This window comes from Xenopus tropicalis, chromosome 5 (genome assembly GCF_000004195.4).
Source record: "Xenopus tropicalis strain Nigerian chromosome 5, UCB_Xtro_10.0, whole genome shotgun sequence".
Lineage (NCBI taxonomy): Eukaryota > Metazoa > Chordata > Amphibia > Anura > Pipidae > Xenopus > Xenopus tropicalis.
This window is the reverse complement of record NC_030681.2, coordinates 89,661,070-89,673,308: the sequence shown is the minus strand read 5'-3', so window position 1 is coordinate 89,673,308 and position 12,239 is coordinate 89,661,070. Positions and strand designations below refer to the sequence as shown.

At 36.7% G+C, this 12,239-nt stretch overlaps 1 protein-coding gene across 2 annotated transcripts in view; it reads left to right on the top strand.

Annotated features, from left to right (window-relative positions):
- The window catches only part of LOC100497007 (dynein gamma chain, flagellar outer arm), a 123,151-nt gene that overhangs the window by 49,607 nt on the left and 61,305 nt on the right, over positions 1–12,239 (top strand). For both annotated transcript variants that reach the window (XM_031902025.1, XM_031902024.1), the window contains exons 39-45: positions 3,444–3,648; positions 4,343–4,456; positions 5,642–5,776; positions 8,087–8,311; positions 8,739–8,847; positions 9,951–10,078; positions 11,653–11,721. In XM_031902025.1, coding sequence (XP_031757885.1) covers positions 3,444–3,648; positions 4,343–4,456; positions 5,642–5,776; positions 8,087–8,311; positions 8,739–8,847; positions 9,951–10,078; positions 11,653–11,721 — 985 coding nt within the window. The remainder of the gene's footprint in view (positions 1–3,443; positions 3,649–4,342; positions 4,457–5,641; positions 5,777–8,086; positions 8,312–8,738; positions 8,848–9,950; positions 10,079–11,652; positions 11,722–12,239) is intronic.

The following is a 12,239-nucleotide window of genomic DNA, read 5'->3' as shown; positions in this document are numbered from 1 at the left end:
AAAGAAAGAGGTTTTGAAAGCATTTTACCTCCTAAAACTGTCATTATATGAGAGCTGCATACACAACCTCTCAAGTCTGAAGCTAAATGAAATATGGGAGTGTCCTTCAGTCTCCCACAGGAAGTGGTCACAGCACTGACTGACAGGCTTTTACTGAACAGCAGCAAGGAAAACCCCTCCCAGTTTCCTCACTCTGTGTCTCTCTGCTTGTGCTGCTGCCAGGGGAGGGGGGAGGAGAGTTGGAGGGGGAGAGGAGCAAGTAGAGCTGGAACGGACTGTGACATCACTAAGCCCCGCCCACCCTATGCATATTCACTGCACTTTAAGTAGCATCTGCTGTGTCAGTGAAGTCTATCACAGGGCCAGCCTGGAGCCACATACTGAAGAGTCTAAACCTAAGTTGGTAAAAGGTCTGGGTAGAGCACAGTTCTCAAGCAGTTATGGACATATTTGAACTCAAAGGTATTAAAATAAAAGCACTTACTTCTATTTTACATTATTTTACATGGTTTAGTGCATTGTAAAAATTTATGGTATACAGTGGCTTGCAAAAGTATTCGGCCCCCTTGAACTTTTCCACATTTTGTCACATTACAGCCACAAACATGAATCAATTTTATTGGAATTCCACGTGAAAGACCAATACAAAGTGGTGTACACGTGAGAAGTGGAACGAAAATCATACATGATTCCAAACATTTTTTACAAATAAATAACTGCAAAGTGGGGTGTGCGTAATTATTCAGCCCCCTGAGTCAATACTTTGTAGAACCCCCTTTTGCTGCAATTACAGCTGCCAGGCTTTTAGGGTATGTCTCTACCAGCTTTGCACATCTAGAGACTGAAATCCTTGCCCATTCTTCTTTGCAAAACAGCTCCAGCTCAGTCAGATTAGATGGACAGCGTTTGTGAACAGCAGTTTTCAGATCTTGCCACAGATTCTCGATTGGATTTAGATCTGCACTGTGACTGGGCCATTCTAACACATGGATATGTTTTGTTTTAAACCATTCCATTGTTGCCCTGGCTTTATGTTTAGGGTCGTTGTCCTGCTGGAAGGTGAACCTCCGCCCCAGTCTCAAGTCTTTTGCAGACTCCAAGAGGTTTTCTTCCAAGATTGCCCTGTATTTGGCTCCATCCATCTTCCCATCAACTCTGAGCAGCTTCCCTGTCCCTGCTGAAGAGAAGCACCCCCAGAGCATGATGCTGCCACCACCATATTTGACAGTGGGGATGGTGTGTTCAGAGTGATGTGCAGTGTTAGTTTTCCGCCACACATAGTGTTTTGCATTTTGGCCAAAAAGTTCCATTTTGGTCTCATCTGACCAGAGCACCTTCTTCCACATGTTTGCTGTGTCCCCCACATGGCTTGTGGCAAACTGCAAACGGGACTTCTTATGGTTTTCTGTTAACAATAGCTTTCTTCTTGCCACTCTTCCATAAAGGCCAACTTTGTGCAGTGCACGACTAATAGTTGTCCTATGGACAGATTCCCCCACCTGAGCTGTAGATCTCTGCAGCTCGTCCAGAGTCACCATGGGCCTCTTGGCTGCATTTCTGATCAGCGCTCTGCTTGTTCGGCCTGTGAGTTTAGGTGGACGGCCTTGTCTTGGTAGGTTTACAGTTGTGCCATACTCCTTCCATTTCTGAATGATCGCTTGAACAGTGCTCCGTGGGATGTTCAAGGCTTTGGAAATCTTTTTGTAGCCTAAGCCTGCTTTAAATTTCTCAATAACTTTATCCCTGACCTGTCTGGTGTGTTCTTTGGACTTCATGGTGTTGTTGCTCCCAATATTCTCTTAGACAACCTCTGAGGCCGTCACAGAGCAGCTGTATTTGTACTGACATTAGATTACACACAGGTGCACTCTATTTAGTCATTAGCACTCATCAGGCAATGTCTATGGGCAACTGACTGCACTCAGACCAAAGGGGGCTGAATAATTACGCACACCCCACTTTGCAGTTATTTATTTGTAAAAAATGTTTGGAATCATGTATGATTTTCGTTCCACTTCTCACGTTTACACCACTTTGTATTGGTCTTTCACGTGGAATTCCAATAAAATTGATTCATGTTTGTGGCTGTAATGTGACAAAATGTGGAAAAGTTCAAGGGGGCCGAATACTTTTGCAAGCCACTGTATGTCCCCTTTAAACTGGGAAAAAATAAAATAAAGTTGCTTGAAATCCCATTAACTTGTCTAGTTTTTTGTGGGGTTTTTTGTCCTATTTTATAAAAAATCACAGCTATTCCAACTTTCAAACAATATTTTTATATATTCATAAATATACACTATCACATTGAAATGCTAAATATTCTTGCAGAGTTGTGATTTGTCCAGACAATACCTATAATCACATAGTTTTATAGTATATCTTACAAGCTGTGAAAACTCAATTGTCCCTTTAGTGGTATGCCTGTATAATTTAATTATTGCCACCCAACTTCAGCCATTCAGACTCCCCCAATTACATTTGACAATGTCACTTTGTACTAGGCTACTCCCCATGTAAGCTCTTTGTAAACAGATTATAACACAACAGAAGGGCTTTGAGAGGACATAAAAAGGGTTATAGAAAAGTTTAGGCTGAATTGGTAACAACTTCATATACGTGAGGGGAAAAAAGAAAGTAGGTGTATGCTCACCTCTGTCCATTAGACAAGTACATATGAACATATGGTTGTATTTATAGTTTATGTATGTGAGTGTATAGATTGGTAGGTGTGCTGAGTTTACTTGGATGGGTTGAACTTGATGGACACTGGTCTTTTTTCAACCCTATGTAACTATGTAACTAACTATGTAACTATATCAAGTGTAATGGCCCTTTAATGAGCTATAGGAAAAAGTGCAATTATTTCACTGTTCCAGAGATAGCTCTATATAACAGCTGCTACAAATTGTATTTATATAATTACATTTCCATCTGCACTTCTTCAACTTTCCAGTTCAGTTCCGGAGGTTTTAGATATTTTACACTCAATGAGTCACAGGAGGTAATTTGCGCTGTTTTTTTATCTGGCTGAAACATGGCAAGCTAAGAAGTGCAATGTGTACCATTAGTCATAAACAGCAGGCTTCTTTACAAGCGCTCAGAATTTCTAAAGAACGAAAACTGGATATGTATCGGCTGATTTCACATTTATTGGGATTCCGGTTTTTAGGATAGACCAGATTTATTTCATATTTTTACTTTTTTTTTGTTTTATTTTGTTCTTACACTTTATTTTTTAAAGTTGATCTTTATTCTGTTGCAATAAAACACCAAAAGTAACATTTACAAAGAAAGCAAGAAAAGTAAGAAAGAAGTAGATGAGAAGAAAGTGAGAGTGAAGAAGCCCAGGGAGCAAGGCAGTCAAAAGTACAAAAAGACAGTTTCTAACTAAGATGCACTTTCAATTTAACATACATGAATTAATATGAAACCTTACTTTGTAGGTCACTTTTTGGCGGTGTTTCATCTATAGGAGTGGAGGAGCTGGAAGATGAGGAAAGTGAAAACCCTGAAGAAGAACAAGTGGAATTTTCTGGCCCCATACCTGATTATTTCAGTGTTAGATCTGGAAAAGAGGGCTGGCTTTCTGTAAGAAGTACAACTCATGTCACAGACACTGAAAGTATTTTCCAAAGATCTCTTAAGTCTGTAAGTTATTTTTTCCACATTAGTACCCTGATGCAAATGTTGGGGCCATTCACAAAGTCTAATCAATGAACTGCTTATGCTACAGAAGTGTAAGAGGTAGATGGCTAATTGTGTAGCTTTTGCTGGTTATATCCTATAGTAATTGGATATGCTCTTATACATAAATACACTTCTAGTCTACACTAATGGTTTACTTTTTATTCCATTATCCTTTTTATTGCTCTCATCAGATGACACTGCAATATTCATTTCTATTGTGTTACATAATTAATCAAACATATGTTTGTTGTTGCCCTGCTATGGAAAGTACATTGCGATAGACATCTTTCTTATCATCAGGGATGTGGTTTTTAACCTACCTTGCTTTGCTAGAACACTAACAATGAAATGATCCATTATTATGTCAACATGCTTTAACCCAGAATTAAATTTTTAAGGGTGATGTAGCAAATAGGGCTTTTTTAAATGTCTTTTCCATTCTCTCTGTCTATTATTGTGATCAGGTGCAATCTGCATTCCATCAATAACCCTTCATTAGCTTAGCCTTGATTGGCTTTTCTGGTCTCACATACTATTAACTGATGTCATTTTGCAAATATCTCCACCCACTTCTGTTAGCTCCTCCTATACTAAATATAGCACAATGTGGATTTTCTCTTCGTTTTCACTCTGAAATCTTAATGTTTTTGTACAGGGAGGAGTATCGTCTGAAAGAAACCCAGCAATTCAATACAAAGAACCTAAAAAGCTCATAAATGCTGTAGCTGTAACAGCAGCCGAGGGTGAAACTCTTCAGTTAAATGAACAGGTATATTGGCCTAAATAGATAAAAAAATATGAAAAAAATTGAAAAATAGAACAAAATATGTATGTTTGTTCCTCCTATTAAAATGTTTTTCATATTCATATTTAATGTATATAGAAGACACCTGTTATGTCAATAAAGTACTGATTTTACAGGAATAGCTCCATGGTGTAATATAGACCTGGCTATCATCCTACAAGCCCCTTCATTTTTTGTTCCTGGTATTAGGGAGGAGCTAATACTGTAATAAACATTTTACATACTGTAAAATCAGTACATCAGTTATCTCCCTAACCAGTGGCTCATGAGCAACATGTGGCCTTAAAGCAGGTGCTTATTTTTTAAATCTTGGCTTGAAGGCAAGTTTTGATTGGCATAAAGACCAGTTGTACTACCAAACAGAGCCTCTTGTAGGCTGCCAGTCCACATAGGGCAGGGATCCCCAACCTTTTATACCCGTGAGCCACATTCAAATGGAAAAAGTGTTGGGGAGCAACACAAGCATGAAAAAATGTTCCTGGGGGTGCAAATAAGAGCTATAATTGGTTACTTAATAGCCCCTATGTGGACTGGCAGCCTACAGGAGGCTCTGTTTGGCATTATACTTGGTTTTTATGCAACCAAATCTTGCCCCCTTACCAGAAATTTAAAAATGAGCACCTGTTTTGAGGCCACTGGGAGCAACATCCAAGGGGTTGGGGAGTAACTTGTTGCTCACGAGCCACTGGTTGGGGATCACTGACATAGGGGGTACCAAATAGTCAATAATATTCCTTATTTTCATATTTCACGCTTGTGTTGCTCCTCAAGTCTTTTTACATTTGAATGTGGCTCACAGGTAAAAAAAGGTTGGGGACCCCTACTGTAAATGGTTCATTTTCATGTTTAAATATTTAATGTCACCCATATTATATGGACTTTTAGAAGACCTTTTCATAAAATATTAATTATTGTGTATTAAATGACAGCAGATGAAGGCTCATCTCATACATTTTAAATAGTCACTTCCTGCAGTTATTCCACTTTGTATCTCCTGCCCAATCAATATTTATTTAGGGTTCTGTGCTTTCTGTTAAACGTAAGATGATTTGTGGCTGCTTTTTTTCTGCCTTTTAACATATGAATCCTTCTGTATCATTGTGAGCAATCTTGAATGGCAAATAACAGTTTTTTTGTGTACACTTGTAGATCGCCATTGGGTCTGGTATAGGAGTATGGCTCAGTAAGCTACAGAGTGCACTGTGTATTTCATTAAATGACAAAATCAGTCAGGTGGTTGATGACATTAATAAAGGAATGACTATCGAAGAATGGACAGAGAAGGTACCTCATATGATTTGTTATTGTAATAGAAGGATTGATCACATTAAATGTACATTAGCCATACATGACAGCAAGGCCTGTCTAGTCTGCTTGCATAAATAAAGTTTTATCAGTTGAAGACAATTTCAGTGTCATTTATTCAACAATTTTATGCATGCATACGTCAAGGGAAAGAATGTTTAGTGCACACAATAAGCTATACCATACTGTCTAAGGATATGTAAGGAACCCATGACTTTCATTCTGCTAGGAAATAAAGATTGTATAATCCCCAAAAATATATGTTACCACTAATTTACAAGAGTAAAATCTACCGCTACATAGTATGAAGGAAAACCAGTTTGAAAATATAGTATAAAAATTGTACTAAACGAGTTTGTGTTTGGAAGCACTTCTGAAGCATTAATACCAGATGGTGCAGATCATAACCTTAGTTCAGTAGCACAACACATCTGATTGTTCTTTACATTTTAAGTATGTCAGTGTATATAATACTTTTTTGCTTTCAGCTTTTCAGTGGGCTCTATGAATACTTGCTTTACATGACTTGGCTGCATTTCAGGATTATCTGGAATGCACCTACAGAGCTTGCTTTTGTCATAACATTTACTGTTTCAAGAACACAAAAAAAAAACATTGAATGGAATGCTCCATATCACAAGATTACTGTATGGGGCCTATTTATTATGCTGTGTAAAAAACAGCGACAAAATTCACCACATATCGCCAGGCTTTGCCATGTACAAAATTGTGTTATTTTTTATGCTTGAACTTAAATAAAATAATGGTGTAAAATCTGGCATTTGTACAGTGAAATTTACACAGCTTTTTACCCCATTTTTTTTGTGAATTTTGTTGTATACAGCATAATAAATATGCCTTTATATGTATCATGGATGCTTATCTTATTTTTTATTTTAACTTGATTTTCATAGGCATCACCTGGACCCTAGTTTTGATATGATATTAATGAAAAAGCACTTGGATTACTCTGCCAATATTAGGGTTAACTTTATAGTAAATAATGTAGCCATTATTGGAAAATACAAAGATGTTATAGGATGAAGTCACTGAAATATATATATGACCATATAAATGCACAACACCAAAGGCTGAGCATTTTTATATAAGTCATAAGTTTCAATGACTCATGTGACACAAATTATATTACTAAGCACCAATTTTAATCAATCACTAAGCATTATTTATAAAGATATAATTTACAGGATATTCAGGCCTGGATTTGTGGCGAGTCCCAAAAGGCCCGGGCCTAGGGCGGCACAAATTTAGGGGAGGCATGCCTCCCAGCCGTACCTAAACTTTGCCCACATATGGAGCACTTGGGGACAGGAGCACAGAAAACTTCAGCGCTTCCTGTCCCCTGTGCTCGGTATGTGAACTAAATGGAAGTGTGCATGCGCGCGATCCTGAGGGGAGGGGGTTGAGGAATGGGGGCGGCATCTGATCACCATCATTAGAAGAGGATATTCATAGCTCTTAGGTATTACACTTATTACACATATACAGTATATAGCCTAAACAACACACAGAAACAGTTCTTTTTACACAGACTGGGACAGGATCCATTTTAGTGAGACAGGATTTAAAATCATGGTTCAGTTTAAGGGGCTGATTTACTAAGACACGATTTCGAATCCGAATTGGAAAAATTCCGATTGGAAACGAACATTTTGCGACTTTTTCGTATTTTTTGCGATTTTTTCGGCGTCTTTACGATTTTTGCGTAAAAACGCGAGTTTTTCGGCGTCTTTACAAAAGTTGCGCAAAGTCGCGATTTTTTCGTAGCGTTAACACTTGCGCGCAAAGTCGCGCCTTTTTCGTAGCGTTAAAACTTAAAAGGCGCAACGTTTCGCGCAAGTTTTAACGCTACGAAAAAATCGCGACTTTGCGCAACTTTTGTAAAGACGTAGAAAAACTCGCGTTTTTACGCAAAAAAATCGTAAAGACGCCGAAAAACTTGCGTTTTTACGCAAAAATCGTAAAGACGCCGAAAAAATCACAAAATTACCGATCATTACGAAAAAAACGCAATCGGACGCATTCGGCCCGTTCGTGGGTTAGTAAAAGTGCCCCTAAGTGTTCTCGAGTCAGTTGGTGGGATTTTTGCCAATGTTATGCATAAATACTGGCAAACACACTGATTATCCACTAATTTAATTTTTATTTTTAAATAACTAATATATATTGACTCCTATGCAAGCTATGGTGCTGCACTGCAAGGTATGAAGGCGTGTTTAAAAAAATTATATTTGTATACATTTTATTAAATGCTTTTTTTTTCCACAACAGTACCCAACACAAATTGCTGTTCTTGGGTTGTTTTACTTATGGACATGGGATTGCGAAAGCACTATTACTGAAATGAAACTGGATCGCAAAGCTTTGTCTCGTGCCCTTAAGAAATATTCTGGAATGGTCGGCAGACTGTCCAGTGTCACAACAAAAGGGCACTGGAAAAACACAGAAGAGCCCATTTCTCATTGTGAGAGGATAAAGCTAGAAAATATGATAATGGTATGTAACCTTACCTACCGGTAAATCTCTTTTTTTGCCAGAGATACTATGTAGTGATGTAATATAAAAATAAATATAAATACAACTTCTGCCAGTAAATTATTTCATACATACAATGCTAAAATACACACAAAAACATACATACATTTTTTTGCTGGATTATAGCCCCCACCAGCTTTCAACATCCAAAGGCACAGATGTATGAAAAAAATGACAGTTCTTTGATATTTATGAAAGGGCAGTGTTTGTAAGGTATGGCATTCGACAGGGATCACTGTGCTACGTGTTAGTATACCTTTACACGTGTGTGCTATTGAAGTTGCATGTGAACACAATACTTTCTGTGTTTATCAGAACAAACCTAACATATAGAAAGATGGATTGTATTTTCTTTATAATACCTCTGTGTTTTATGTTTTTATTTTAGCAAGCACTTTATTTCCGTGATGTCATGGAGAACATTACTTCCCATAAAATCTGTGACATATCTGATTTTGATTGGAAGAGAACTGCAAGGTTTTATCTCAAAGAAAAAGGTAAAAAGCAATGGGCCAGATTCAGTTCAGATTCAATTTGAGATGCAATTCAGTTCTCAGTTCTCACTGTTTATCACGTGAAAATTTTGTTGAACTTCATAGGAAAAAAACTGGAACTGAATTTGGAGCAAAATTTATCTCCTTAAATTAAATCTCCTCCATGATTTTTCACATGATAAACCAAAAGATAACTTTTCTCACTGAACTGAATCTGGCCCAGTATTTGAAAATGTTGTTGGACAAATTGTTTTATCTTATTAATGAATACACTTGACTGTGATATTGGCAGGTAGTACCAGCAACTATATTAACTAGATGTAGTCTCTTTAGCCAGGTTCATAGCACAATTAGTCCAGTATCAGCCCATATCCCCTCTCATAAGGGACATATATTTTTTTTTTAATTAAATACAGGTATCCTGAAACCCTAGAAGCAACAGAAGTGTTGCTGACATTAGGGAGACTTTGATACCCCCTAATGTTTTTACTTAGGCAAAGGTGTTGGAAGGTTCACTACCTTTAGGTTTAAATCATAATTTTAAACACATTTTATTTTATATTGAAGTATTAAATCCTAAACACCATTCCACAAAAAATCTCTCTCTCTCTCTCTCTATATATATATATACAGATACTAAGTCAGCGAAAAACTCAAACTGTCCCTTTAAACAGGCATTCGTAATTAGGTTAAGCAAGATCAATATACTTAATGGGATCCTTTTTTGTGTGTGTGCACCCATGTGTATGTACTCTATTGTGATCTAATTTGCTAATGTTTTTCTGTGCAGCATTTTTAATGATTTTCTTTTGCATCTGATTTTTGTTACTGACAAAAATGATGTAAATGTCCCAAAAATATTATTCTTTATTTACATGCTTATTTATTCTGAGCAGGCTGTTATCTCAAATTAGTTTAAACTTGGCCAAAATGTAATTTACTGATGTGTTCATTGTTATAATCATTTACTTAATAGGGGTACTAAAACAGGAAATTCAATTGTTAAAAAGATGTGGCTTGCGTAAACACAGAGAGTTTCAGCAGTAAATATTTTTGTAATGCTCTAATCTGACACTAAATAATATATTTTCTTTGCTTCTTAACAGATGGTAAATTAAAATCTGAGATACATATACTAGATGCACAGTATGGCTATGGTTGTGAGTTTTATGGTGCAAAAATCCCTATGATTATGAATCCGACAACAGAGAAATGTTTTCTGAAAATATCACAGGTAACCACTGATTAATTTCTTGTAATCCTGTATAGAATGCAGGGGGTTGTGTGAGTCTACATCTTAGCTAATCACAGTGCTGCATACTATCTCACTTGCTACATACAAACAAAAACAGAATGATCAATGAACATTGCCTGGCCTATGTCATTCATATTTTGTGCATATATACTATATATATATATATATATATATATATATATATATATATATATATATATATATATATATATATATATATATATAAAATAATGAATTTTAAATGAATTTTGGTGTGGATTTATGATCATAAATTGCAAGCCTGCCTTACTAGAAAATATCATAATGAAATATACTGTATAGGCCTGAATATTATGTTACTAAGCTTATAACAGCAGGTAACATTTACTTGTCTGCTCTTTGAAAGAAAATCTGTCATGGGCTTCTAGACTTAATGCAAAGTTTGCTAAAAATGTTCCACAATAACTTCACCCTCTTCTTTGATTAATATCACAGAATATTTGCAGTGACATTTTTGCACATATTTTAATTGTTTAAAAGAATACCCTTTGTAGAACTTAAAAATACTTTTGCAGTGTAGATCTATTCAGTATCAAGCACTGATTTTTCAGGATGGAGATCTAAGTCATAATTAATGGGCTGGGGGAGTTACAGGAAACATAGACACCTTATTATGCAATAAGGGTGACTAAGTCAGTGTTTGTAGAGCATTCTGTGTTATGTGGGGTTATATTGTTGCTTTTGTGTTCCTTTGTTTTGATAAATAGTATGCAAATCAATGCAATGGAAAGTTGCCCCAAGCTGAGTCATTTGCTTTCTGTCCTTTGCTAAATAATCCCCATTGTTAGCTGAGTGCTTATGTTTTCTTTTCAGTGGAGACACATCAGCAAGGGCCTACAAAACATACACAGTTATACTGAACACTTTAGACATAGATATAACCAAATAAGACACAAAAAATGAAATGAGCCTACAAAAGGGGACACATTTTTAAGCCTCCAGTTTGTTCACTACCCCAACCATAAAATGGATTCCTTATGAAAAAGCAATTTAAAAGGGAAAAAGCCATTTTTTCTAGTCATTGGGAGACATCTTAAAGTGAACATGATCAAATTCTGCTCTATAGAATGTTTTCATGGGCGTGAAAGGACCTATTGCAAATATGTTGCAGTGGCTTTTACATAGTAGCTGTTTAGTTTGGATCTAAAGACAGCCAATACTCTGGTTTTCAACTGATCAATGTAACCATATACAGTATATGCATGGCCACCTTTCCATTGTCATTGATGCATTGTGCAGAGGTATGAAGCAAATTACAATTTCCAAAATGTGATGATTGGTTATACACCTCTGACCTGGTGTTCATGTCCAGATGGTTGGGCAGTATGGTTAACTGTCTAACCAAATAGCCAGCTTAAATGTAACTTTCCATTGAGTCAGCTGTATATATTAGAAGATATTGCCTGAAATACATTTTCTGATTTAATTTCTATATTAAACTTATAATTAAATGTGTTCAGTGGCACACAATTGTCAGAGACCAACTTACAATTAATATATATATGTCTTTTAAGATTCTGCAACAAATAAATGGTGTGGTCCTAACTGGAGATCGAGGTGTTGGTAAAACTGAGACAATAAAGGTATGTCCAAAACTAAAATATATGCATAATTAGTAATAATTGTTAGAGATGTAGCGAACCTCACAAAAATAGTTCACGAACCCGTTCGCGAACTTCCGCCAAAAAGTGCGAACTTTTGCGAACTTTGCGAACCCCATAGACTTCAATGAGAAGGCGAACTTTAAAAACTAGAAAAGCCATTTCTGGCCAGAAAACTGATTTTAAAGTTTTTTAAAGGGTGCCACGACCTGGACAGTGGAATGCAGGAGGGGGATCAACGGCAAAAATTTCTCTGAAAAATACGTTGTTGACACAGCGTTGCGTTTTGTGCTGTAAAGGGCAGAAATCACACTACATTTCTAAACTTGTGTAATAAACTGCTTTAAAACGTCCGGCGTCTACATGCCAATCAAGTCGTGTAAAGGTTACAGCCGGTTCACATGCAAAGACAAAACGCCGCAGTAGTGGATACGGAATATATGTGTAACGTGTTTGGTGCACTACTATGAATAACAGCAAACAGCACTGGACACATTAAA